Genomic DNA, 27,226 nt, shown 5'->3' with positions numbered 1-27,226 from the left:
GGGTGGGCTGGCTTAACCACCAGTCACAGGGCAGAGTTGGGAGACGGAGCCGGGGCGTGGAGAGGAGAACCCAACTCCGCCCGACCTGACTCCGCCCCCAACAGGAGGGCAACAAGCGAGCGTGCGCGCCTCCGGGGTCTCTCCTGGGAATAGTAGTTCTCCCGGGTCTGTTTCCGCGGGCTTCTGGGAGATGTAGTTTCTGGTCTGTAGGCTGGACGGGAAGAGCGGGGGAGGCCCCTTACGCAAACTACAATTCCCGGCGGGGAGCGCGGTGAAGGGGGGTGGGATCTGAACATGGCGGCGGTGGTAGCTGCTACGGCGCTGAAGGGCCGGGGGGCGAGAAATGCCCGCGTCCTCCGGGGTAAGGAGAGGGACCCCGGGGAGGGCCGGACTGCAGGGGGCACCCTTTTACTCACATCCCGCTCGGCGATAGCAGGAGGTCGGGGCTGTCGATTGCTGCCCGCACCCCTCTGCAGGATCTTAAAGAGTCTGGGAGCTAAAAGATGCTCTCTAGAGGTCACCCAGTCCATCCCTTAGCCTTCCCGTTACACGACACCTCTGGGGTCTTGCAGCGAAAGGGAGCCCCAAGGAAGCCTTTTAGACTCCCGTGCTCCAGGTGTTTCACACTCACCGCAGTGCAGAGGAAAGAGCCCTGGGCTTCTGGAGGCTTGGGTTCTAGCCCCGGATAATTAGCAGTTTGACCTTGGGCGAAGCAGTTCGTCTCTTGGGGCTTCAGTTTTCTCTTCTATAAAATGAGGGGATGGAGTAGACTACCTTTAAGCTCCCTTCCAGTGCTAACATTCTGCAGTTTGAAAACCATTTCTCGGATTTCCTTCATACGTCTCAATGTGAGCCCCACTGCAGTCCTTCACATCCTGTCGTCTGATGAGATGAAGAACAGCAAAGCTCGCTCTCCTGGCACCAGGGTAATGAGCCCGCAGTGACGTGGAAGTGGCTTTCAAAGGTGCCACCTCGATGGCGATTTTCCCATTTCCCTCTGGACTTACCCTGGTACTTGTTACTCCAAACTGCAGTCACTCCCCTTCCTCAGATCTCAGCCATTCCTTCCCCGGGCTTTCTTCTCACCTTCTCTTACCCACCTTCCTTGCCTCCATCCACAGGGATTCTCTCAGGAGCCACAGCTAACAAGGCTTCCCAGAACAGGACCCGGGCACTGCAAAGCCACAGCTCCCCAGAGTGCAAGGAGGAGCCTGAGCCCCTATCCCCTGAACTGGAATACATTCCCAGAAAGAGGGGCAAGAACCCAATGAAAGCTGTGGGACTAGCCTGGTGAGTTTTAACTAACCCTTTGCCCACCAGTGGGGAGTGGCATCAGGGGAGGGTGGAACCCAGAAACTTCTCCAAGTTTCAGGTGGTGAGCTGAATCCAAGGTTGCGGAGACCGGATTGCTGGGTGTGAGGACTGGAATCTCAGAGGACTGGGGCAGGGGAGGGAGTTGGGAAAGTATGTGAAATTGGAGAGATAGTGGGTTTTCTGTGGAGTGAGCTGAGCTAATCTGATTCATATTTGGGTCCCTGGCCTCATCCTCTCTTTTGGGAGCTTGGGGCAAGACCCAATTGAGATTTTAATGGAGATTTAATTGAGATCACGCGGGATTATATTAGTTGTATAGTAGTAGCACCTACAAGGTGTTCAGTGCATTGTTATTTGAATCTAACTCTGATCTTAATACATATTATTGATCAATATTGAAAGAAAAAGAGGGGGAAAATTAACATTTTTTCCAGCACCTAAGGTGTGCCAGTACTTTATCGCGTAATGTTTTAGTCTTTCTGAGATAAATAGGACATCCCCATTTTACAGAGGAGGGAACTGAGGCTCAGAGCTGGATTCTCACCAGGTCTTGTGACTCCATGACCTTTCCCCACACTGAAGTGCCTCCCACGTAGCAGTTACTCAGATTAAGAAGGGGAGTCTGGGAGGGGGTATGGGGTGGTTTAGGCAGAGGGAATCTTTGCCAGGACTTGGAGAGGGAAAGAGGATGGGCTGTCTGGAAAATCTTGCACAGTTGCTACAGCAGGAGATGGCAGGGCTCATGCTGAGGAGTGTCAGGATAAAGGGGAAAGGAATGACGAGGTGGGCAGAGACCCAACCACACTGGCCCTTTTGTGCCGTGCCTAGGAGTTTGAACTTGGCCAGGAAGTGATAAGAGAGCTATTACGGGGTTTTGAGCAGGGCAGCGACAGGATCTGATTCGAGTGGGACCCTCCAGCAGCCAGCACAGAGGCTGAATAGATGCGAGTGGTATTGCAGTGTTCGTGCAATTGGTGAGGCTGGAATGAGATTCTCCCCAGCTCCTCTGGCTCAGGCTTGGCCCCTCCCCAAACCCCGTGCACATCTCCCCACCCCTAGGGCCATCGGCTTCCCCTGTGGTATCCTCCTCTTCATCCTCACCAAGCGGGAAGTGGACAAGGACCGTTTGAAGCAGATGAAGGCTCGGCAGAACATGCGGGCATCCAACACGGGCGAGTATGAGAGCCAGAGGTTCAGGGCCTCCTCCCATCATGCCCCGACTCCTGAAGCTGGGTCCCGGGTGCAGTGGTGAGGAACACTGCCACCCTCCCCTAGACTGTATTGATTGTGGCCTCCAGACTGTCAAGTCCTTTCTGGTCTTTGCCTCTGAGGCCCACCGGAGGGCGCATGAAGCCCAGGCTGCTGCCAGCCCCATCCCTCCCGAGAAACCAGCCAAAGGCAAATAAAGTTACTGAGTGTTTGAGTGGAAAGGAACCAGGACTGGGTTTGTGAGTCCCTTGGGATGGGAGGGGCAGAGTGTGGGGTTGGTTACTCATGTGTGCTCCCTCTCACAGAAGCCTCAGTGTTCCAGGCTGAATGGTTGGGGAAACCACAGAGACTTAAGTACAAGCCTAGGCTCAGGCCCTGGGGACCAAGCCCTCAGAGCTGCTGGCCAGGAGGGTGAGGTTCCATTCAGCCTAAACAAATAATAAAGAGAATCAAAGAAGGCATTCAGGGTGTGGAGTTTAAAAAAGCACTTAATCCTCTTGGCTGAGTCCAAATGACTCAATCTCTCTGGGCCTCAGTTTCCTTGTTCATTAAGAGGGATTGAACTAGTGATTTCTAAGGCAGGAGTTCTAAACCTGAACATTGTGGTCCATCCCCACCCCCACGCCCCATATGTGAAATCGTGTGTACACATACAGTTTTGAGGGGAAGAGAATTCGTAGCTCTCATGCACTTTTGTAAAGGGTCCGTGGTGCAGAAAAGGTCATGTGCAATGGCTCTGAGCGGCCCCTGCCAGACCTGGGGTTGAGGGTTGAGCCATCCATCACCAGGAAGCGCTGGGACAAAGTATACTTGGTTATCGTAGAAAAGGTAAACGATACCAAGCCAGAACGCAAAGCTAGGATGTGGATGCATTGGGCAGAGCCAGACAAGTTCTCCCAGAGCTGACGACACCTTAAAGTGAAGAAAACCAGAGCCAAACAGGGTTTTACCTTCTAAACGTTAAACTTTATTACATTTCTGGTTATGTCCTTTTTTGGGATATATTTAGGACCAAATACTTAATAGAGGAGCCCTAATTATACCCTTGGGCTGACTGGGTCTCCACCCCAGCCCATAGAGTGACCCTTGTCCCCCTTCCCCATTCCAGCTTGAGGCACTTGGTGTCATGAAGAAAGCGGTAGTTGGCTGGAGAGACAGGGCCCAAGTCTTAAATCCCCCAAGCGTGAGTTAACAAACTAAGAAGGGCGTCTCCTTCCTCTTGGGGCCCTCCCCGAGTTAGCAGAAGGGAAGAACCATGGGTACCACAATAAGCTTCCGTATCTCTCAGGGTGGGGGACCCCAAGGCATTTCCCCTGCCTACACCCCCGTCTCTCTTCACCCTGGTTACTTCCTGACCACACGGCCAGGAAGTGGTGATCATACACACCATCCCATCTCCTGACCTTTGTCCCTCACTTTCTGCTGTGAGCAGCCTGAGCACAGGAAGCAAGAGGTCCCTCTGACTAGAGATCTCAGAAGCACCAGGGAGGCCCCAGGCAGCTTTGGAGAATGGGGACCAGGTGGCCGCAGAGGGGCCTGCACTACTACCACAAGCCATGAGGAAGCCCCGGATAGATGCTGCTCTGTATTGGCCTCTGCGCTTGGCTTTGCTCGCTCTCCTCTTCCTCCCCACCCGAAACCCAGAAGATCAGTATATATGTGCTGTCGAAAGAAGAGGCTGAAGCAGGGGAGACCCACGGGCACAAACCCCCTCTACCTTCCTGAGTCAGAAGGCGCCAGGGGTTGCCGAAGAAGTACAGGATAATGCCTATGAGTCCAGGAGGCGGGGGGGGCAAAGCTCTCTGGCTTTGCTGGGGGCTGAGAGAGGAAACAGCTCCAGCTATCAAGTCCAGAAGCCCGAGGCAGAAGTGGGAGAGGAAACCCCATCACCAGAAAGTCCCTCCTACCTCTCATATTCCATTTTAGCTATCCAATAGGCTCTTTTCATCCCTCCCCACTCCAACCCCAACTGTTAAGGATTTGGTGCCCCATAGTGGGCGGAGGGAGAATGCACATCTTTGGCCCAGTTCCTGCCAAGTCCACTAAGGGCAAGAGTGAGTTAGTCCCTAGTTCCTCCAACCCCACCAAGTACCTACACATCCACAGCCAGAGAGGCTACCCATCCCTGGACAGAAAGGAAAATGGGCATATTACTTGAGGGGAAGGAAAGGGGTCTAGGCCCAGACCCAGGTCACAGGGCCCAGCCCTCTAGGGAGAGAAAAGTCCAAGGGTAGGGCGGAACGGGAGGGGCTCCTTAATCGCGATTCCCCAGGAGCTGCAGCACAAAGGTGAAGATGTAGACAATGTCTGTGTAGATCTGCAGGGCGCCGGTGATGTAGTCCTCCGGGCTGATGGTGTACCTCCGGTTCCCCAGGACCAGCTGTGTGTCGTAAGCCAGGAACTGCAGGACAGGAAGCCACACATGAGGACCCAGATGGTCAGCAGATCTGTCCTGGGAGCCTCTGGGCCATTAGATATGCTTAGGGAACACATTAATGAACAGCAGAACACGTGGTCTCTGCCATTAAAGCAGTTCACAGTCCAGAAGGGGAGACAGACACACCGTCTCCATAATACGGCCCACTGACAGTTCTCATAGCAGGCGGTGTGAACAAGAGATGACGGGCATGCCCAGAAAATCAGTGGAACCTCTGGACAGTAGGGAAAGGGAAGGGCGGCTGTGGCCCCACTCCCTGCCTCCCAAGCAGCCTACATTCACCATCCTCACAGTTCCTCCCCTCTGTCCCCTCAGCTCCCCTTCCTAGACGGGGCGGGGTCTTACTCACCAAAGTGAAGCAAATGGCCCCCAAAGCAGCATAGACCATGTGCAGCCAGTAAACCTGGGGAGAAAGGACAGGGATGGCATCAGAAACCTTAGCATAGCTTGGACTGAGGCAGGCCCTCAGGACCATCTTCCCCCCCGGACGTCTGGCCAAGTGCGAAGATCCAGGATGCTAGCTACGTGAAAGGACTACTTCTACCTTCCAGATCCTGGGAGAAATTAAGAATAGTAACATATATGGTAGAGAAAACAGAGGCCATCGTCCAATGGCCATATAAAACCAATCACAGCATCCTTTAGCCTAGCCAGTCTCCAAAGTTAGTCAAGGTACAGAGGTGTCCACTACGCTGCTGGAAGAAAGAAAATGGTTGAGTTCTAGCTCTGGGAGGGGCAGACCCAGGCATGCACTGCTTGAAGAGCCCCATCACCTTCACTCTAGTCATGGTCAGCCTTCAATAGACCGTGTTCCTGCAGCCCAGCCTGGGAGGGACAGACTAAAGGAGAGGGCTGGGAGGGAAGCCCCCCAGCCACCCTGATAAACAGTGGAGTCAGGGAGCACCCCCAGGGCAGCCCTGCTCAACAGCCCTCCAGGGGCCTGTCCACAGAAGGGCAGGGCCAGCCATGGTCAAGTGGGCAGGCGGCCCTCCCATTCATGTGCTTCCCCTTTCAGCACTGTTCTCCCCTCCCCGCCACGAAGCTCCCCTCAGCCTAGGGGCCTCACACGCTGCGCCTCCCGCTGACTGGAATAAAAGAAGAGTTAGATACAGTGATCTCTAAGGTCTCTTCCACCCAAGCCCATCTTCTCGGTCCTCTGGGTTCCTCTGGCAACCTGCCTCTGAGAACCTGGTCTCAGCTGTCAGACAGATCTAACCACTGCTTCCCATAGGAATGCCATGATGCTATCCAGGGCCTCAGGTGCTATGGCTCCCAGGACCTGCCATTTCCAAAGATACCCCAATCCAGAGGATGGTGCTTCAGTGTGGGTGCCTTTGCTAGCCAGTCGAGAGGTTCTAGAAGCCAGAGGCCTGTGGGGCCTGCTACACCACGATATACAGAAAGTCTGCCCTGGGCACTGGGTTCAGTGACTCCGTCTCTCCTGGGACACTCACATATTGGAAGGACAGCACGATGGCAGTGACAATGCCAGTCACCATCATCACAATCCCCAGGACACAGAAGAGGCCTGTGCACGAGGTGAAGTCCACCTGCCAGGAAGAGAGGGGGAGGCACGTGTCAGACGGGCCACCTGGCCCAGCCAGCCAGGCCCTCCCTCTTCCTCGAGGGAGTCCCAGTGCTGCCTCCTGGGGGCCATGGGAGTGACCGTGACATTCTAAGGACAGACATAGGAAGCAGTTTTGTGGATGTAGTTGTGAAGGGAAGGGGATTAAGGTCTCTGAGGGAAATGCCTAGCATAGGGGTGTGGGCCCTTCCAGGCTTGCTCATGTGCCAAGCCCGGAAGGCCAGGTCTGTATAAAACAGGGGGATGGGGTGGCCAGGGAAGGGCCCTCCGGTGCCCTCACCTTGGTCTGGAAGCAGAAGATGGTGACTGAAATGGACACCACAGCAGTGATGATCATTGCAATGATGACGGCTTTGGTGTCATACACACTGCGGGGAAGGAGTTGAGAGAGGCCAGAGGCATATGCCACACACGAATGACTCCAAAACTACTACTTCTGGAAGCATCGTGCCCAGAATCCACCCATACAGGTGGCTGCCAGCCCAGAGATGCCCCACGCTCCCCTATAAAACACACCACTGTGTAGTAACTGTCCTTGAACGTACCTGGAAATGGTGCCGGTCATGTAGCCCATGGCAAGAGTCTGAGGGAAGGACAGAGACCAGAGTGAGACACTTAAGAAGAGAGCCGGAGCCCTGGAGGCACGGCCAGGAGGGTTTGCCAGAGCTGGCGATACGTGTGACTGAGTAGGAAAGCCCGGGGAGACCAAGGGCAGGGGTCAGGGTAAGGTCGGGGAGAGAGCTAGGGACTTCTTCCACCACGGCGTGCCATCCCTTCCCTGGGACCAGCCCTCCCTCACCATCTCCACACCCTGGACCTTTCTAGACTCACAAAGAGGGTCAGCAGGATAAGGTTCCATGGGAAACGGCGTCTGAAGGGAAAGAAACCATAGTTAAGTGGTGTGGGGCCGGCCAGGTCTCAGAGGCTCCGTTAGCAGAAGGAAACTCTTGGCTTATGTGCCTGGAGAATTAGGCCTGGACTTGGGGGAGGTGAGGCTGGCATGGCCCTTGATACCTGCTCAGGTGTCTGTGCAGGGACAAGAGGGACAATAGGACAGACCTGGGCTGTGGAGCCACAAAGACCTGGATTCGTTTGCAGCTCTCTGACTACCTGTGTGACTGTGAGAAAGTTCCTCGGCCTCTCTGAGCCTTGGGTCCTTCCTATTTGTTAAATAGTTTAAGTGCTACACATCTTGCAGGGTAGCTGTAAGAATAACAGCTAGATAGCTAAATAGATCCCACACACACCAGGCACTCTGCACACAGCCGAACGATAGCCACCACCACCATCATCATCACTGCTGGTGCATCTCCACTGCTGCTCTAAGGAATCCCCTTTCTGTGCAAAACAGCCCCCACCCCCATCCCTTCCCACTGTCTAAGTCTCTGGGACTCACCTGGGTCCCTCGCAGCAGGCAAGGATCAGGTACGTGACCAGGAACACAGCACTGGGGAGAAGAGACAGGGAAGTAGTCTCCAGACCCCCTCTGCCCCTGGGCCCCCTCCCGGCCCAGCCTGGCGGCACTCACCACACCGTAAGGCTGGAGGTCCAGAGAGCTATCTACAAGTGTGAGGGGAAGCTACCCAGCCAGGGGCACTGAGGACATCTGTAACAGGGGGTTTGGCCAGGGAGGAGGCTGCAGGAGCCACCGCAGAGAGGCTGCCAGAACACGGGGACGGTCCTGCAGGACGCACGTTGACACCAGTCCCCCACCCCTGGCTCTCAGGAGTTCCGTGACACTTACACTCGGTGGCACACACCCACACTTCCCAGCACAGCTGGGAGGGCCCCTCTCCAAAAGGATCTGATCCCTGCCCCGAAAAGCTGGTCAACTGTCACCCCTCCTCTCCTTGCCCCTGTGCAGAGAGAAGCACAGACTCACTAGGATACGTAGTAGACGGCCAGGTTTGCCCTCACGAACTCGCTGACGGGCTTCCTGTGGAGCAGGGGGGACAAGAGAGGAGTCACACCACGGCTTGTCTGCCTCCCTGCCGAGGCCCTGCCCCCTCTTCTCTAATCGCCCACATCCCAGCTCCTCTTCCAGTCCCTCTGAGTTGAGGGCCCACCCCAAGCCATGCTCCCAGCAGGTGACCCAGAGCCCAGGACCCCAGAGCTACTTCCCAGCGGTGTGGAGAGGCCTAGAGACTCACACAAAGGTGAAGATAGCGATGATGGCCACCGTGATGAGCAGCTGGATGGAGATGATGGTGTAAACCTGGAACACAGGCAGTGGTGGGGAGCACGGTCACCACCCTGCACTCCCGGACTCTCCCCAGGAAGCAGCCGGGCCCTGAGACCAAGGAGCCCCAAAGACCTTACCACCCTAGCCCTGGCCCCTCTTTCAGAGCTAGGGAGGAGCCTCCTGCCTCATTCTGAAGGATCTACTCTTACTCCTCTTCCACTTGGGAGCCTGCCACAGCTGCAGCTTGGCAGAGAGGCCGCCCCCAGTAAGGGCTCAGATACTGTACACGGGCTGACCCCCACCCCCCACTGCCCCCCCTGTCCTCTCCCCGTCCCTGCCCAGCACCTGGCCTCCGCTGGCACTCACTGCCCTGCCTCTGCCCCCTGCCTCACCGCACTCCCAGGTTCAGCATCCACGCCTGCAGCGGCTCAGCCTGACATTGGTCAGGTTCTGTCCACCCTGAGCAGGTGCTGGGCAGACGCGAGACGTGGGGGCAGGGGCTGCGAGCGAGTGCAATCAGTTCTGGCTTCAAGTTGCTCCCGTCTAACAGGAGAAGGAAGCTTGCAGGGGGCAGAACACTTCAGCAGAGGCTGCCCAGGTTTTCCCAGATTGAATCTGCCCCCCAAAACAAGGTCAAGGAACAGAGGAACTAAAGGTGGGCGAACACAGGTTAGAGGAACTGGGGTCCCCTTTGAGGAGAGTGCAGGGCTAGTGAGGACCCAGAAGGCAGCAGCACCTGTGCGTGGAAACGAGTGTTCCCCGGCTCCATTCCCCCAGCCCCAGGGGCCCAGGTTCACCGGCCTCCCAACCCATATCTCACCTTTTGGATGAAGGCGTGTCGGACTTTCCTGTCACCCCACTCTCCAGATTCGAAGTTGTCACTCACAGCTCTCTCCTCCCCATCATAGCCCTGGCCTGGGCCTGGGGACAGATCACATATGACCAACTGGGGACCTGGGACGTGTGGCCTCAATCCCCAAGCCTCCACGGCACTATCTCACAGTCTCAGGTATCCCCAGGCAAAAGACATGTGTTACAACTCAGGAACTCCCCAGCCAGGTCCTCTAGGTACCTTCCACGTGACAAGAGCTGGTACCACAGGGAGCAGCGTACCCCTGGCTAAAGGGGGCTTAGGTGTGACCACTCCGTCAGCATGTATTTACTGAGGGGTGTGAACACCTGTGGTCACTGCCATCAAGGGGACACGACCTCATGAGGAATCCAGGCAAGCGCGGGGCAGAGGGGCTGGCGGAGTCAGAGCGGGGACTCAGGGGTGGAAGGAGGAAAAGGAAGATAGAAACAGCGCACGTGTGTGGAGGATGGAGAACCGAGTGTGCAGACTGATCTACATCAGGCAAACATTAGGACTCGGGGAAAACAGAAATATCAGGGGTGTGCGTGCACAGGATGAGGCGTGACCATAAACGTGACTGATGTACCAATATTCACACCAGAACACGTACGGCCAGATGACAGCTGGCTGTGCTCCAGGATTCCAGAGATGCTGCAGGGGCTCAACACATTCTTTGAATGCCTCCTTGGGAGCTGCTTTCAAAATCTGCATGTGAGCCACACAGGAAAATCTCACCACATTCTAATCTCATCTCATTTCTGACCAAATTTACCAGCCATGATGTTTATCAAGCATCCAAGCGACTTCTGGATGTTTGCGAAAATCAGATGTTACCTTAAGAGATGAGGATTTGTCAGCACCGAGAATATTAAAACAAAAAAGTGCTTTGGGTTCCAAAGGCAGTTCCTAAGGAAGTGGGGAGTGTAGGTGGGGTGGCAGCTGCCTCGCTGGGCAACAGAAACGGCCTCCTCGGGTCACAGCTCTGAAGGAATTAATTACTTCACCAGCCACTTTCTCATCTGATGTGTAAGTTCTGGTGTGTGTCTTATGGACCCAGTCTCCTTTCTGAATAAAGGGGCTGGCAGGTGGTCCGGGGGGCTAGGAGCTGAAGGAAAACGCAGGGAGGTAACAAAGATGGGGAAACAGAAGGAGAGAGCTAAAGAGAAGATGAAAAAAGGGATAAAGGAAGTTGAGAAGGAAGGAAGGGAAGTAGCTTCACGTGCTATGACTATTGCCTCCTCCCACCCACCCCCACTGCCCTTCAGGGACTCACCATAGTTCATGGGCGTCGGGTGGATGGGGGGCATAGGCTGTGGGTAGCCAGCAGGGTGACCGTAGCCAGGCTGTGGGTAGGCAGGGTACCCACCAGGCAGGACAGATGGCTGCCCGTAGGCCCCCGGGGGCAGAGCGTTAGGGTACAGGGGGTTGCGGTCCTCATACGGAGGGGGGGCACTGGGGTGGGACATGGTGGCTCACGGGCTGAGGGGAGACCCCAGCTGCTGGGACCTGAAAGAAAGACGAGAGAAGCAGTCATGAGTGCCCAGGCCCCGCTCACTCAGCCCCAATCCAGCCTGCCTCTGTGGAGAGGAAAGCCTCAGACTTCCTCTCCCCATCACAGCGCATCATTTCCTGCCCACAGGTCACCGTCCCCATCCCCCCAGTACCACCCACCCCACCAGCTCAGCCCCTGCCCCTCTGCCTTCACGCCAGCCCTTTCTGTGTAGCCTCCTGCCATAGGAAGGCAGGAGACGGGGATTTAGTGCAGGAGCCCGAAGCAGTCGCTGGGCATCAGTGGTATGAGAGCAGCGGGCCTGGGAACCACACCGCCCCCACCCCTGTGCTCACTTAAGAAGGCCTTCCAGTGACCAGGGAAGAAGCCCAATGGCCCCAGCAAAGCCACGGGTGAGTCACAGGGCCAGCTTGGACCCACTAAAGGGGTCAGCCCAGCACCCCTGGCAGACCCACTAAAGGGGTCAGCCCAGCAGCTGGCAGGAGCTCCCGGCCTGAAAGGCAGCGCTGGGGGAGAGCCAAGGCCCAAAGCTGAAGACAACAAGCTAGCCCCAGGGCTGGAGCTGCCAGGCCTGGAGGAGGAGGGCCAACCGTGGCAGGCTGGGTCAGGGGCCACCCGAGAGGCCTGAGCAAGTGGGTGCACGGGGATGGCCCCTGGGGGTTGGGAGGCTGCACAGAAAAGCAGGCCAGAGACAGGACTTTCTGGTTCCTTCAAATAACAGCCAAGGTGCGTCAGGCATGCGATAGCCTGTGGCTGCCACCACTCTCTTCGTGGGCTTGCCAGGGAGTAGGGTGCCAGGGAGTGCAGGGCCCCGAAGCCCCCTGGGAGGGGGAGACACACGTTTCGAAAGCCAAGTGCCTGGTGTCCCTGTGATTCCTGCCTGTTTGCCTCCCGGATTGGCGGCCAGGATAGGAGAGAGCGCTGAGGAGTTACGCCAGATCCAGCCAGTGCCTTCTCTGCGGGAGGAGAGCCCCACAGCCAGGGGAGGGCTGAGGAATGAGGAGAAGGGAACCCAAGAAACAGAGCCCAAAGGGACCCCAAAGTTGTACAGCCCCAGATGCTCAGCTCCACTAAGGGAATCCAGGCCCAGAACAGTGAAGTGACTCCCAAGATCACAGAACTAGCAAGTGAATGGCACAACCAGAACCGAGGTAGGCTGAAGGTCCTGGGTAGGTGTCCTCTATATTATGCTGTGTTCTTTAGGCCCTCTTATGCCAAATAAATGGCCTTGGGGCCTGGTGTTCCCCTCTGAGGTGGCAGAGATGAAGACTTGGGAAGAGCTAAGGAGGAGTTTCCTGGAAGGGCCCTAAGCCCTGAGAGAATCTGGACCCCTTCACAGGGCCACCACCGGCCCCTAGAGTGTCTCCCAAGGGAAGAACTTCAGGACCCCACAGGGAGAAAGCACGCCCAGATCGAGGTCAGCAGACATCCCAGAGGCTCTGCCAGAAGGGCGGGAGAACTGGCCTCTCTTTTGAGGGCACCCTGCAGAGTGCAGGGAGCAGATAAAGGATTGTCTTAACTCTTCTCTCTCGACTGGGATAACACAGAGAGGGGAAGGTAGCAGGGAGGGGCGGGGAGGAGGGCTCGAATAACAGGCCAAGTCAATGAGTTATTCTGAGGAAAGCTGTTCTCCATCTTCCCAGAGTGAATGGACCAGAACATCAAGAATGTGTCAGGTCAGAAATAAGAAAACCTTCCCGACAGTGAGGGTGTGACACAGCCATGGCGGAAGGCCCTGCATGGTGGGGTAGAGCACCCTGAGGAAACAGGGAGAGGAGAACGGGGAGACCCAACACTGAGTGGTGTGAGTTTAAGAAACAGGCATAGTAAGTGTTTTTGAAAATATTTTGGGTTTGTCAGGGTAGGATAACATTCATGAGCAGTTATAATACCTGCATCCCCTTAATAGACTTTTTTTAAAAAGGAAGGGAGAGAAACTGGACTCTCCTGCCCTGGGGCAAGAGGCTCCTTCTTCCGACAGCGCCCTCCCCCCCTCCCCTTCCAAACACCCCCCTTAACTCCACCCGGAGGACAGCATCCTGTCTGCGGGAAGCAGCACGGGTGGGCCACCTGTGGAGTAGGGTTATCTATCGTTACTGCCGTGGGCCCAGCTGACAACAGGCTAAACACGGCTGGCGAGACACTGGCAGGAAAGACCCTGTGGTCGGAGGCCCCAGCCGAGTCACTTGACAGTGATGTCACCATGACCTGGTCCTGTCGGCTCCTCAGGGCGCACCTCTGTGAAATGAGGTGAGTGACCCAGATGATCTCTGAGCTCATTTCCAGCGCTAACGGACTGGGACTTATCTGACAAACCCAGGTACGGCGCGCGCGCGGGCACGCGCAGGGCCTGCCCTTTGCCCCGCCAGCCAGATGCTCCACCCGCCAAGCCGGGCAAACAGGTCCCTCCCCAAACCAGAGGGTGAATCAGGGAGCTCGAGGCCGGCCTTGGGTAGGCCACCAGGACTCTGGTGTTCCGGTCCAGCACAGTGGGCCGCTGACTCATGAAGACGCCCTCTGCCCTCCCTCGCCCCTCCCTGTGACGCTTCTCTTTTCAGAGGAACTCACCAGTAGACCTCTCCGCAGGGAACACAGAAGTTCACAGTCCAGTTCTCTGCGGGCTTAGCCACCAGCCCGTGCTCACCAGAGACCGGCACTGACCACTTTACCTCGCTATGCATCACTTTCTCCATCTGGAAAGTGGGTTTAACACTATACCAGAGTTGTTATAAAAATTAAATGAGAAAATACATGTAGAGCACTTAAAATAGTGCCTATCTTTAGTTATTATTTCATTAAATCCTTAGGAGAGCCCAACAGGGTGGATATGTTGTTATCCCTTTTTACAATAAAGACATAGAGGCTGAGAAGAATTAAGTCACTTGCCCAAGGTTACTTAGCTAGGGTGTGATGAAGTCGGTCAGCTCCAGACCGACTCCAGGGCTCTTAATGTCTCCGCTCTCATCCTCATTTGGACGCCCTGCCTATCCGAGCTTCACATCACTTCTCAAAGCTTCCCATCTCAGACCCTCTACTGACAAAAGAACGCTCACACAGCAAGTGGACGCTGAACCATTCAGCCCATTCCATCATCCCCATGGTCCCCAAACCCTGTGCAACCACGAGGAGGAGAGAGAGTGGTCAGAGATGGAGATTCTTAAAGGTCAGCACTGAAAGGAAACTCACTCATCTAAGGCAAGCTGACCCCTCCCTTTACCAGGAGCCAGCCACAGTGCAGGAAGAGGTAGAGTGACCTGTCCCTGGCCACAAAGTGGGGCCCGGGGCCAGGACTACATCCCAGCTCTCTGGTGTAGAGACCTGTGCGCTGGAGATGGAGAGAGTGTTCAGGCCAGTCAGGGGAGTAGCTAAGCTCAGTCACACTCCCCTCCGAGCTGAGGGGCAGGAACCTCAGGCCCAGGGCTGCCAGCATTGGCAGCTTCTGAGCCTTCTCCCTGGCCACGGCCTGACCTACATGGAGCGCTGGCCACTTCCACGTCATTAAGGCCTCAGCTAGGGATGAGGTTTGGGCCTGGCACGTGACTAGGTAGTAGGGAAAGGGAGAAGTGGTCGGTATTTACTTTCATGACTATGACTAAGGGTGGGAACCGCAGGAGAATGTGGAGTCCAAAGGGAAGGAGGGGAAAGAGGCAGGAGAAGATACAAAGTGAGTATGATTGATACCCAGAGACTAGAAACCAGGAATCAGGGCATCTGAGTTCCGCTGGTAGCTACTGGAGGGGCTCACAGTCTCCAGGGGCCAAAAAGGGCCTTTAAGTTTCCCCATCGGAAGCCTGAATTTTCCTAAAATACAGTAGACATTCGGCTTCTGTTGTTGGCATACACACTCCAACAGGAAGCAAGGCTGTTCCATTGCTGGCAGCTTGAATCATTACAACATTCTTCCTCACAATGCAGTTTATCAAGACATTCAGACTCCACCCCATCCTTGTCAAGTTAGATCTAAGCTTGCTCCCCATTCTCATGACCCCATTCTCGTGTCCCTTCAGGAAGGAGCCAGAACCTCTCCTTTCTCCTACATGACCCGCAGGCCCAGCCATCGGAAGTGGGTGGGCTCAAACACAGGACTTGTTGGCTGTCAAGGATTGCAGAGGCAACCTGGGGGAAGCCAACTCCTTCCCCTGGCGCTGTCTCAGTGTGGCCAGCATGCTCCCAGCCAGCCGGGGCCCAGGTTCAGGCTCCCTGGGGGGCATCTGAAGGGTTAAGGCTCTGGAATCTGCTGAGAGGAAGCTGGAGCTACTGGGGTTACAGCAAGAGGGTGCCTGTGTATGTGTGTGTGTCGGAGGGAGGGGCGGAAAGGAGCAGCTGACTGGTCCGGGCAGCCTGCCCTCCTCCCTGCCAGGAACGGGTGCCCGGAGCCAGAATGGAACGAACAGCTCAGAGTGCGCATCTCAGGAAACCCCGCCCAGCCGGCACAGCCGCGCAGCCCCTGCGCAGCCCCTGGCCTGCTGCGACCAGGCCTCTTGTGACAACCTCCTTCCCTCCCTTTTCCTTTACCTACCCCAACTCCCCCAGCTCTTCACTCCCCTCCAAGCAAACACTTCACCCTCCTAACCCAGCACATAGCCAGGAGGGCAGAGGAGTAAAAAGATCCACCCAGGAGTGGCTGGGCACGCCACCAGGCCTGACGCACACAGACCAAGGGGCCCAGAATCAACTTATCCTTCTGTCCGCCTGGCCTCTGTGGTCAACAGGATGACGCCGAGAGGATCTAAAAACTGAAACGTCAGAGCTGGAATGAACTTTAGAAATCATCTGGTCGTTTGACAGACCAGGAAACCCCAGAGCCACGAAAGTTCCTGCCCAGCCCGTGACAGGCCCTCTTGGTCATGGGTCTGGAACTTTCATTCCCAGCCCTGCCCGCTGTCTGAGAACTCAGAGTAACAGATGCCAGTGAACGCATTGCTGAGGCAGAGCCAGAACAAGTCCCCATCCCCCCAGTTCTCCATGCCCTCCTGCTCAGAAACAGATAAGGCTGCCAACCCATGACCTCCCTCCCAGCCCGGTCTCTAACCAGGGTAGCCTCTCTCCAATCGGAAACTGAGAAGGTGGCTCCAGCCTCCCAGGAAGGGGAAGCCACCCTGGAGGGCATGGGAAGACCCAAGTACCAGGGTCCCCCCATCACCCTTCTCCAGGGGAGCAAAGCAGTGTCATCAGTGCAGGTGACCTTGGAGACCCCAGCCAAGCCAGTGGTCAGAACAGCTGGGGAGTGCAGATAAGGAAAGCAGACAGCAATAACCAGGGCTGGATGCAGCTTCAGAAACACAGCCCCATCCATCTCCTTTGTGTTTCATCTTCTCCTACCTTTTTCAGTTGAACTTCAAGATGAGGAGGGGGAAAGTCAGACAGATAATGAACAACCCACAGCAGAGAAGGGAGACAAACCCCTCCCTGCGGTGGGCAGGGAAGGAAGAGAACCACTTAAGAGTAGCAAGTACTGTGTACTTACTACCGACTACCAAGGATGTCTGCTCCTCGCAAGGGCCCTATGAGGGGCATATCCTTATCCCTACCCTAAAGATGAGAAAACTGAAATTCGGAGAAAACCCGATCCAAGGTCCCACAGCAGGCGAACAGCAGAGATAGGTCTGAACCCAGATCTGACGTCTGACTTCGAGTGCCCTTTGCTTTTACACCTGCCTGGAGCAAAAGCCCCTGAAGCCCCCACCAGTCACCTGCGTGAAGAGGCTAACACCAACACGCGGGGCCAGCTGAGGTAGTGAAGACCTTTCTCGTTGACACCAATTCCTTTTCCCTCGTAGAAAGTCGACCTTTGCCAGAGCCCTGGGTTAGGAGGCAGGGAGCTGAGTTCTTGTCCTGGCTCTGGTCCTGACTCCACTGTGTGAGTCAGGGCTAGCCACCGCACATCTCTGGACTCAAGTTTTCTCATCCGTAAAGCAAGTGCACTGAACCAAAAGATCAAAGTCCATTCCGACTCTAAGAGTCTCTGCTTTTGAATGAACAGCCTAACAGACCAGAGCAGAAGGCTTCAGGGCGGAATGACTTGCTTCCTAAAGAATCTCCACCGGATGTGAAAGTGGCCTGGAGGATGGCTACAGAGGCAGAGGCACAGGGCATGACCTGGGCCTGGGGGTGGCCATAACTCCCTCTCCTCCCAGACTGCCCTCTGGACCAGCATCTCCTGGGTCTCACTCACCACAGAGCCTGCAGAGAAACAGCGATACGCTGCAGAAGAGAAAGAGTACGAGGCAGGAAGTCAAGAGATCTGGGTTCAAGTTCTAACTCTGTCACTAACTAGTTGTGGGGATCCAGGCAAATGACCTCCTTTGGCCTCCTTTTCCCCCCAAATCAGCCCACATCGGGGAAAGGAAGAGGGATTAGTTACCCGAACCAGAGAGTGGAAAGCTAGACTCATCCAGCCAGGCATTTCCCAGACTGCTCTAAAGAGCACCGCCCCAAGAGATGTTAATGGATGAGCTCAGAAAGAGATAAGTCTGAAAAACAACCCATATCCCCTTTTGGAAATTCACAAGGCACAATGGCATAGGAAGCCTCTGAGAAGTTCTGCACTGAGCGAACGTGTTCGGCTTTGTTCCTGCAAACTTCCTTAAGGCTGGAACATTTGTATCAGGGCACACCTAGTTACCATCCTGTGGCACGCTGGCCAGGCCACCTTTGTTTTACAGGCTGACCTCAGAATGATTCATGTCCTAAGTCCTCATATCTTGAAACCCCTGTCCTCGCCCCCAGCCCCTCAGAATAGTCACATTCAGTACCAGGCAGGCCCCCTCACTCTCAGAGCCAGATCCTCTGCAAGGGGCCTTCCTCTGCCCTGTCCCCACAGCCGCTATAATCTCCAAAATGGGACTCACTGCCAAGGGCTGGGGGACATCTCCAACCAGCACAGAGCCAGGAGGCTGCGATCCCGTAACATCGCCTTCATGTGATAGGAAAAAATACCAATCATTACATACGAGAATAAGGACTCATTCTCATCCTCCTCCCTGACCCTCTAGGTACCTGGCACTGTGGCCTGTGGACTTCCGGGCATCATTTCTACTTTAAAACAAGGCCCAGGTTTTGGCCTAGATCCCCAGAATCAGGGTTGGAAGATTCTGTCAAGGCCATCCCCTCCACGGCATTCCCAACAGAATACTCCAGAAAGCCTACATCAGGATTAACCATACCATTAGCAGAGACCTTCTCCTCAAGTTGCTGTATGAGCTTCCACTCTGGCCCTTCCAGTGTGTGTCCCTTGCCTGGGGCTTCTGCTCTTTCTGAAGGGTCCAGGGCGACAAGTCTGGGGGATGGAAGTGCTCTTCCAGCTGAGCCATTCCCATGGGAGGAGGCTGAGCTGAGCCGGCTATTACCCCAGCTCATGAAGTGAGCTTCTCCCCACACCTGAGGTGTACCCTGTCATTACCTCTCTGAGGTGCCTGTTTTTACAGGTGAGGCCCTGAGGTCCCGGCACAAGATGACAGGAAGTCAGGGCACTTGACCCCGTGTGGTCCCACCACTACTTTCTAAGTTTTAAACTGGCTCTCTGGGTCCTCATGGCTGGAGAGGTGGGGAGAGCAGGCAGGTGAGGCGGAAGTATGGCTGCCCCCTGGCCCCTGACAAAGCAGCCCCGAGGGATCGCTTAGCTCCTCCTGCCACCGCCGGCCAAGCCAAAGGCGCCAGCTTTGAAACCAAAGCTCACCAGTGAGATGAATATTTCAGAGCCCCAGAGAACTGGACACCCGAGGGACCTTCCATGACATCTGCCTCTGTCCCTGGTTCCCAGGCCTAACCCCCTCAACCCATGTCCAGGTTCCTCAGGGGGAACCCCAACCCCTGGATACCACACAGAGGCCACCGTGGGGTCAGAAGGGATGGTGACCCCCAGCGGACAAGAGCTGGTGCAGAACCCGCAAGATCAGGGCCGAGCCTCCCAGCAGCCTTCCTCTACTGCCCCTCCCGCTGTCCCATCTCCACGGTTTTCCCCTTTCCCATTTTCCTGTTTGGTTTTTACTCCGGCCCAAAGAGGCCACGAGGAGGATAGTATTGGTACTTCCGGGTAGCTTTCTGAACCCAGTCTGAGGGCAAGTGGCTAGAAGGGTGTGGACTGAGGCAAAGTCATGGTGACAGAGGTGGCAGGCTCCCCACGCCAAGAATGGGGGCTGCTCATGGCTTCCACCCGGTCCCCAACTCACTCAAATACTCGGTCACCTGTCTACACCAAAGCTGCCACCAGGGCGTGCAGAGCCAAGCCGAGGCCAGGCCAGGCCCTGGGCCGCCTCCCCTCCCCCTCCCACCAGCTTAAGGCCGTGACAGCCTTTATCCCACGCACAGCTGGCCGCCCTGGGGCTGGCACTGTGGACACGCCCAGCGACAGATACGCGCCAGGAAGCGGGGGACAGGACACCCTCAGACCCCGGCCCGATCGTGCCCCCAACCCGCGGCTCGGCTCCCAAGGCTAAACAGGCGCCACTCGCCCGCCCGGGGCGCACAGGGAAAGAGAAACTCCAAAGGTGAGGGAGACAGAGCCCCATTCTGGCCTACCGCGCACTCGAAGAAAGTTTGGGACCCCATCACAGCGCCGCCCCAGCCCTGGCCGAGTCCCCGCCGGCCCGCGGCCCCCCACTCCCGCCGGCCCCAGGCCCCTGGCTTGCCTGCCGCTCCCGACGGTGCGTCCGCGGGCTCCCGGTGTCGCAAGTTGGTCACCCCCTCGCAGGCCTGGACTGGACTGGTGTTCAACGCCCCGCCCCGTCGCGCCGGCCCCAGCCCGGCGCTGGGGTCCGCCCCGGTCCCGCCCGCGTCCCGCCCTGTTCGCGCTCCTCCCAAGTCCCTGAGGACTTACTAGTGTCTTCGGATTTTAAGGCAGTACGTAATCATAGTTGGAAACTCAAAACTACAGGAAAAGATCACTTCTTCCCACTCCTCCCGACTCCCAGCGGCGAGCGCTTGCTTTTGATGCTTCTCTGCCTGTATATATCTACGTATTTTACTTGTTTTGTACGATGTTTTGCTTGTCGCTTTTTTTTTACTTCACATTTTTGCATGAACATTTTTCTTGTCACTAAATATTCTTCAAAAGCATAATTTTAAAGCCACAAAGTATTCTATCACACAGCTATTGCTGATTTATTAAATCGGTTTCCTACTTTTAAGGACATTTAAATTGTTTCCCATTTTTCTCATTATGAGACATAAATCAGTGATGAACATCCTTGACAATTCTATGCTTTTAAGCCAAATGTACTTTTCAAGTTTTAAACTTCAAACGTCCAGATGCAGAGATAGATGGAACTTAGAACCTCTGCCCCTGGGAACTAAGACATTGCCTGCCTGAAGTTACTTCAACCAGGAAAGCAGGTGTTTTAGAGTCAGAAATCCTGGGATGTAGATTACTACAATCAGTGCAAAACATTGTGTTGGGGGCTTTGCACCTGTAGTCTCAACCCTCACAGCCACTAATGGTAGAATGTACTAGTCATTCCATTTTACAGGCAAGGAAATAGGTTCTGGGAAGTTTTGAAACGCTGCCGGAGTTTACATAGTTCCAAAGTCCATGGTTTTTTTCCATTACGCCAAGGCTGCCGGTAGATTAAAGGTGCTTATCTCGTGCTAGTAGCTGCAGATCGGCACTGTTCTGAATGTTGTTCACAGCCTGTTGACGCTTTTCCTTTTCGAATGGGGAGGGGTGTGACTTGACAAAACACAGCTAGAAATGAATGCGGTTGGACAACCAGGACAACCTCGGGATTCCAAACCCATCACTAAGCACTTTTCTTTACATTATTATCTCCAGCGGCCAGTCCCGCTCTTTCACAGAGCAAGGCTTAGGAAGGAGGAACCTGTGGACTTCTTTGGAAGCTCATTTGCATACTAAACATAAGTGAGAGCAGTGTGTTTACTACTAGAAAGCATAGTAATAAGCAAGGTTACCACTTGGATTGTAGTGAGACCAATTAAAACAAAGGTGTTGTTTAAATTGCCCCTCCACACACACTGTGTATGTTTATTTGTATATAACTTAAGTAGGAGTTACTCAGGAGCGCTGGCGGACATTATGGTGGGCTAACTCCCCCAGCCACCCCAACCCTTCAGTGTAAGTTCGGTTTGGGGTCAAAGACCTCACTTTAGGAAGTCCCCTCCCAAAGGGAGCAAGAACGCACCGGGGCAGGTACAGTTCCGCTCAATATCAGTTTACCCCTGGATCACAGAACAGAGCCCTTGTGAACTGCAAAGCCCTGCCGCATCTGGCCACGTCTTCTGACATCCCTTCATGCTGTCTGCACTTGGGTCCCTTCTCCAGAAATTACGCTCCACTTTCTAGGACTGCTACAATGATTTCAAGGGGATTCATCTTCCAGCCAGCAATCACATCCACCCCCTGGGAAAGTGGGCCATGGGGATGCACACAGACAAGCCCCACACAAGCCTTGCTCCATGTTCTGATCATGGAATCAAGATTGTGTTGACTGAAAGAAAAACACACAATGTAAAACTTGTGAGTTAAGTTTTATTCGGGGACCTTACTAAGGACCATAGCCTCTCAGATAGCTCTGAGAAACTGCTCCAAAGAGATTAGGGAGGAGCCGGAATATACAGGATCTTTTTTGCTGGGAAAAACATGTATTCAGGCATAAAAAGGTTACTTCTGATCACAAAGAACAGCTATCTCAAGTTGATGATTTTAGTGTTCTATGTATTGGAAGATGCAAGAATCTGGGGTCATTAAAATTTTTTCTTAGATATGCATCTTAACTATATAAGAACCCTTATATCCAAAGCACAGAATGCCTCCTGTTTGTTTGTTTTTTTTCCTCCACCCGGAATTCCCCTCAGGTTGCACTGTTGGTGGGTGACTGCAGTGGCCAATGGCTTGATCCTGTAGAACTAGAATGGCAGGCAATGTTTTTTTCTTGATAATTATAATCCTAAAAGAACATCGGAAGCCCCAGGCCCAGGGTGACCATTCACAATAGGTAGTCAATAGTGATGTCTCCTTCTCTGGACCCCATTGTATGCCTGGGTAAAAGGGATAGGGCCTTATCTGCAGGACCCTTAGCAGATTATTAATTAAACCCCTACTGTCTGCCAAGCAGACAGGAATTTCCGGTTCTAGAGATGACAAAACTGAAGTTCACAGCCCTTGACCTCAAGAAACTCACAGTCTAAGGGAGATGGTAAAAGACCAGATAATTACAATTTTGTCAATTTTACCAGTGCTGGGATAGAGTGTTCACTTGGTTCTGTGGGATCCCAGAAAAAGGAGCATGGTGTGGGAGTGAGGGATGTTTCAAGAAAGACTCTTGAGGGGGAATTCCCTGGCAGTCCAGTGGTTAGGACTCCAGGCTTCCACTGCAGGGGGCCCAGATCCATCCCTGGTCGGGAACTAGGATCCCACAAGCCACACCACATGGCTAGGGAGAAAAAAGAAAGAAAGAAAGACTCTTGAGAGGCAGTAACACCAGATACCATGTTGGTGGATGTTTAAGAATCAGCCTAGCTGGTGCAGGGGCAGGGAAGCAGGTCCTCCAGGTAGACAGAACAGTATCTGAAGCAAGGAGCTTAGCAAGGAGCTTGCCCCTTGTCCCAGCAATCTTGGATGGGGCGGGTGGAGTGGGACGAGAGTGGTAAGAAATAGGGCTGGGCAAGGAGGCAGGGGTCCAGGAATTGAAACTTTACCCTAGGGCAACAGGGAGCCAAGAGACTGTCAACAGCCATCTAGAGGGAGGTTGGGAGGATGGGGGAAGCTTGGTGGTACCCCTGGGGTAAAGTTGCCAGCTTCAGCAAAGAAAGATGCAGGACGATCAGTTAAATTGAACTTCAGACAAACAACAAATCACTTTTAGCATAAGTATGTCCCATTGCCCCATACGATGTTGGGAAATACTTACACTATTTATTTGTTTCTTATCTGAAGTTCAGATTTAAGTGGGTGTCATGTATTTTTCTGGTGACCCTGCTCTGGGAGGAAAGTCAAGTCAGTGGCCGCAGGAAGGGTGGGGAATGAAAGGCATCAGGGTGATGTTTATTTTAGGGATGGAGTAGCCTAAGTTTAGTGATTGATGACAGGGGGTGGAGTGGTTCCCTGGAGCCCAGATGGACCCCAGGGAGTGGGTGGGAAAACTTGACTGGAGTGGGGATAAAAGCGAGCACAGGGCTTGCCTGCCCACGGCACAGAAAGCCAAACACTGGCAGCTGGAGTTTGCAGCAAAGTAAGGGTTTATTACAGGGCGCCAAGCAAGGGAGTGGAGTGGGAGGCAAGCCCCAAGTCCACTCCAAGTTGGTCTTTGAGTTAGGGGGCTTTTTAAAGGGGGAAGCACAAAGAGACTGGGATTAATCATCGTTTTATGACATTTCTGTGACATTTCTTAATCATAGTTTCGGGAGTCGCGATGTCTCTTGTTTACAATTCTCTGGCCAGGTGATTCATGATTCCAGGGTCCATTAGCTCATCGTGCGCAGAAGGAACAACCTGAGTTTGTATGTTAATGATGATATCCATAATAACAATTTTACTATATTAACGATGTTACCGACAACAGCAATTTTAGTCATTAGTGTTCAGTTAGCATAGAATTGAAGTCAGAGGGGACAAGAAAGGGAATGAAGTTTTGGATAGAGAGATTAATCATAAACTCAGTAAGGGAACTCAGTTTTAGGGGGACTTGGTTTTCAGAGGATCCAGAGAACCTTCTCTGCTACCCAATCCCAGGGCTCCACTAACTGGTCCCACACATTCCTCCTGCCATATGCCCTGTTACCTAGAGCTTATGTGTTACTCCACCCAAGCTAGGTCTTTTCATTTATCACTAACTTTCTCAAAGGAGTTGCCTTTCTTTTCAGAGGACTTTGTATTACTGAATTGAGGCATTTAATCTGGCCTGGGGTAAATAGGCCTCTTTCTCCTTTTGGAAGGCAAGGACAAAGTCTCATTTATCTCTAGATAAATTAAATATCCCATCATCCGTTGAATTTAAGGAATTCTAATGCTCTAAACTGGCGTCAGGGCAAGGCTCTCAGGCAGGAATGACAGATATTAGAGTAGGGGGAAGGACAGAGTTCTTTCCCCTAAAAATTGGCCTTTATATCCGTAAACATTAGTTAGCACTTTCATAAAGAAATAAGGAGTGGAAAGAATGGTGGATTCAATATCCCAGGAGGAAGAGGCATCCCAGGTTTGCCAGGAGTGGCTGTGAGGCCTGGGCCTATCTCTTTATCTAGAATGGGTTTAATGGGTCTAATCGTACTGCTCTTTCCTATCTCCTATGACTTTCAATGCCTCAAATGAAATCATCTATGTGAAAGGCATTGAAAATGGCACACAGTGATGTTGTTAGTGACTCTACCAGACTAGACAGAGCTGAATCAGGTTAGATAAGAGCTTCTCCTTCCCAGGAGGAAGGCTGGGCTACAGAACCAGCCTGACATTCACCGCACCGTGATGGCCAGGCAGGGTGCAGGGTACGGTGCTTTCCAATCTTCCCTGACCACCAGAATCACCCAAGGGGCTTGTGAAAATATATAGATTTTCTTGGGGATACCTCTTTCTAGACCTCTGAATCAGAATCTTCAGGGAATGTGGAAATGAATCCCCAAAGGAGAATAATTATCAGCCAGCTTTGGTGCTAGACAGACCTGGGTTCTGTTTAAATTACTTAATAGTGGTTTATGACATTGGGCATATTACTTCTCTGAGCCTTGGTATCCTTATCCATATAAAAGAAGGTGATAATATAGGATGGTAAGGATTTAAAATAACAGTTTTAAAGTGCTTGGGACCTAGCAGAAACTCAATTGCTATTGTTGTTTGTGAGATAGAACCCCAGTGACTCAGTGATTAACACAACCTCAGTTTGGCCAGCTATATGATTTCGTTTGGAAGACTAAACAGGACCTAGATGGAGGAATTTGCGGTAGCTCAAGAGGCCCAGGTTCCTTCCAGCTGTGTGCTCTCACACCCTGTCCATGGCCACCCACCGTGGACCTCGGCCTTCTGAGTCATCCCCACCTGTGGGGGGATTCCCGGCTTTTGCAGCCCCCCCCCCCCGGTTAGATTGGGAAACCCTTCCTCATATTTCACTTGCATTTGTCTAAACAACTCCCCTCTCGAAAAATACCCAACAGCCATTTCCTCTTATTTCCAGCCCAAGATAATAGCTGCCCTGGAACCTCTCATTACCATTAACTGCATCCACCATGATCTCAATTTCAAGCACCCCACGCTCTGACCACCATCTCTCTTTCCAGCTCAAGGACCCTGCTGCCAACAACTCCGTGACCGCGTTGGGATTGACCATCTATGAATTGTCTTCCCTGTGTCTCCCAGCCTCAATTCCCTCCTTAACCAGCTCAGATCCATCATTAGAATCACTCCATTCCTTTACCCCTCTCTGCCTTGTGGTACTCAGCAGGCAAAACTGCAGCGCTGCACCCACATGCTGAAAAGGAGGAGAAAAACATGCAAGGCACCGACTGATCTCACCCTGAGTTCAGAAGACTTGGGTTTTTCTCATCCATTCATATTAACATTCCCAGCCACACTTTCTCCAGTCTCTTCAAACTCCAGCACCTGCTCCACAGCCTCACTCACAGCCTTGACCTTGATTCCTATGTCACTGAGCAAAGAAAAGAACTGCCACCTGTATCTCCACTTGGCTATCTAATAGCTGACTGCTTCTCAAAATTTATGTGCAAACAAATCACGTGGGGATCTTGTTAAATGCAGGTTCTGCTGCAGTAGGGAGGGTGGGGCCTGAGAGTCTGCATTTCTAATGTGCTCCAGGTGATGCTGGGGTGCTGGTGTGGAGACCACACTCTGAGTGATGAGGTCATGGGCATCTCAACCTTAATAGGTCCAACATTTAACTCCTAATCCCTACCCCCATCCATAGCCCAGTCTGAATGAGGATTCTCGCAGCTTCCTCCTTCTCCATCAAGGATGCAAGATGCACAGGAGGGGATGGACGGAGGGACATCAAAAGGAACACCAGGGCTTCCCTGGTGGCACAGTGGTTGACAGTCCGCCTGCTGATGCAAGGGACACGGGTTCGTGTCCCGGTCCGGGAAGATCCCACATGCCGCGGGGCCACAACAGTGAGAGGCCCGCATACCGCTAAAAAAAAAAAAAAAGGAACTCCAGCTTTGTGAGTGCTGTCCAACAGAAATATGGTGTGAGCCACATGAGTAATTTAAAAATTTCCAGTAGCCACACTTAAAAAGTAAAAAGAAACAGGTGAATTTAATTTTAGTAATATATTTATTTAACCCAACATATCTAAAAATGTTATTTCTACATTTAGTCAGTATAAAAATTTATTAATGAGATTTTTTTCATGCCAAGTCTTTGAAATCAAGTATTTAGTGTACACTTACAGCACATCTCAATTTGGATGTTCAATTTTCATCAGAAATATTGAATCTTTATCTAGATTTTATAAAATGTACAGTTGAAAAAGTCAATTGACATACAAAGTTTGGTCCAAACATATTTGAGTGTTTTCCAGTAACTGAAACAAGTATCAATTTTTATATTTAAAAGTAAATGAATTAAAATTAATATTAGAGTTCTCAGTTTCATTAGCCGTATTTTAAGTATTCAGTGGCTAGTGGCTACCATATTGGACAGCACAGACCCTAGAGCAATTACGCTGTGGTCATCAATTGGGAGAAGACTCTTGGGGTCAGGGTCTATGCTGTAATTCGTCTCAGAGCCCACCACCTCAGATGCATGGCCTAGGGCCTGCACTCAGTACTTTTTCCTGGAAAGAATTTATTCCCCAGTCAGAAATTGACCTCTAGGAAGACACGATCGGTTTCCAAACATGACCACTAGGGGGCAGGATCTGGCTATCATCCCTTGGCAAGGAAAGGGGGATCCTTAACAGTTTTCTAGGCTGAAGATCATTCAGCGCAGCGTTTTTCATGCTGCTGGTCATGACCCATTAGTAACATCAATTAAGTAGGTGATACCTACATTCAAAAAAAGGCTAGAAAAATATGAGAATATAAGCATTGCTATTTTTCTGTGTAACTTTGTTTCTGTTTTATTTATAAATGTATTGTGTATGGGTCTCCATGTAAAAAAAAATTGTCTTTCCTAACTGTGAGTCACGGTCACTTTAAATCACTTTAATCTCCCTTGTCTACAGATAATGAAACCAAAC

The 27,226-nt window shown here is 53.0% G+C and overlaps 2 protein-coding genes across 2 annotated transcripts; one reads left to right on the top strand and one right to left on the bottom strand.

Moving 5' to 3' along the window:
* The first annotated feature begins 151 nt into the window (after positions 1-151).
* On the top strand, positions 152-2,748 carry LOC114896785 (probable hydrolase PNKD). Its single transcript, XM_029225131.1, has 3 exons — positions 152-361; positions 1,122-1,290; positions 2,374-2,748. The coding sequence occupies exons 1-3, from the start codon at positions 295-297 to the stop codon at positions 2,564-2,566; spliced, it is 429 nt and encodes a 142-aa protein (XP_029080964.1). The 5' UTR covers positions 152-294; the 3' UTR covers positions 2,567-2,748.
* Positions 2,749-3,475: 727 nt separating this feature from the next.
* Positions 3,476-19,800, bottom strand: TMBIM1 (transmembrane BAX inhibitor motif containing 1). Its single transcript, XM_029225130.1, has 12 exons — positions 19,721-19,800; positions 10,854-11,086; positions 9,548-9,648; positions 8,696-8,760; positions 8,428-8,481; positions 7,942-7,992; positions 7,377-7,416; positions 7,091-7,128; positions 6,826-6,913; positions 6,415-6,510; positions 5,310-5,363; positions 3,476-4,924 (listed from the first exon to the last, which is right to left on the bottom strand). The coding sequence occupies exons 2-12, from the start codon at positions 11,044-11,046 to the stop codon at positions 4,778-4,780; spliced, it is 927 nt and encodes a 308-aa protein (XP_029080963.1). The 5' UTR covers positions 11,047-11,086; positions 19,721-19,800; the 3' UTR covers positions 3,476-4,777.
* Positions 19,801-27,226: the final 7,426 nt, after the last annotated feature.

Source organism: Monodon monoceros, unplaced genomic scaffold (assembly GCF_005190385.1).
Source record: "Monodon monoceros isolate NGI ecotype Baffin Bay Population unplaced genomic scaffold, NGI_Narwhal_1 Super_Scaffold_16, whole genome shotgun sequence".
NCBI classification, from domain to species: Eukaryota; Metazoa; Chordata; class Mammalia; order Artiodactyla; family Monodontidae; genus Monodon; species Monodon monoceros.
The sequence above is the reverse complement of the archived record's forward strand: the minus strand, read 5'-3'. Positions and strand labels throughout refer to the sequence as shown.

Bases quoted from the DNA above. Each gene is read 5' to 3' on its own strand.
- LOC114896785 (XM_029225131.1), top strand. From the start codon at position 295: ATGGCGGCGGTGGTAGCTGCTACGGCGCTGAAGGGCCGGGGGGCGAGA. The intron at 362-1,121 runs GTAAGGAGAGGG...CTCCATCCACAG, and splicing joins AAATGCCCGCGTCCTCCGGG to GGATTCTCTCAGGAGCCACA. The intron at 1,291-2,373 runs GTGAGTTTTAAC...CCCCACCCCTAG, and splicing joins AAAGCTGTGGGACTAGCCTG to GGCCATCGGCTTCCCCTGTG.
- TMBIM1 (XM_029225130.1), bottom strand. From the start codon at position 11,046: ATGTCCCACCCCAGTGCCCCCCCTCCGTATGAGGACCGCAACCCCCTG. The intron at 8,482-8,695 runs GTGAGTCTCTAG...CCTGCTCCACAG, and splicing joins ATCGCTATCTTCACCTTTGT to GAAGCCCGTCAGCGAGTTCG. The intron at 6,914-7,090 runs GTACGTTCAAGG...CCTTCCCCGCAG, and splicing joins ATGACCGGCACCATTTCCAG to TGTGTATGACACCAAAGCCG.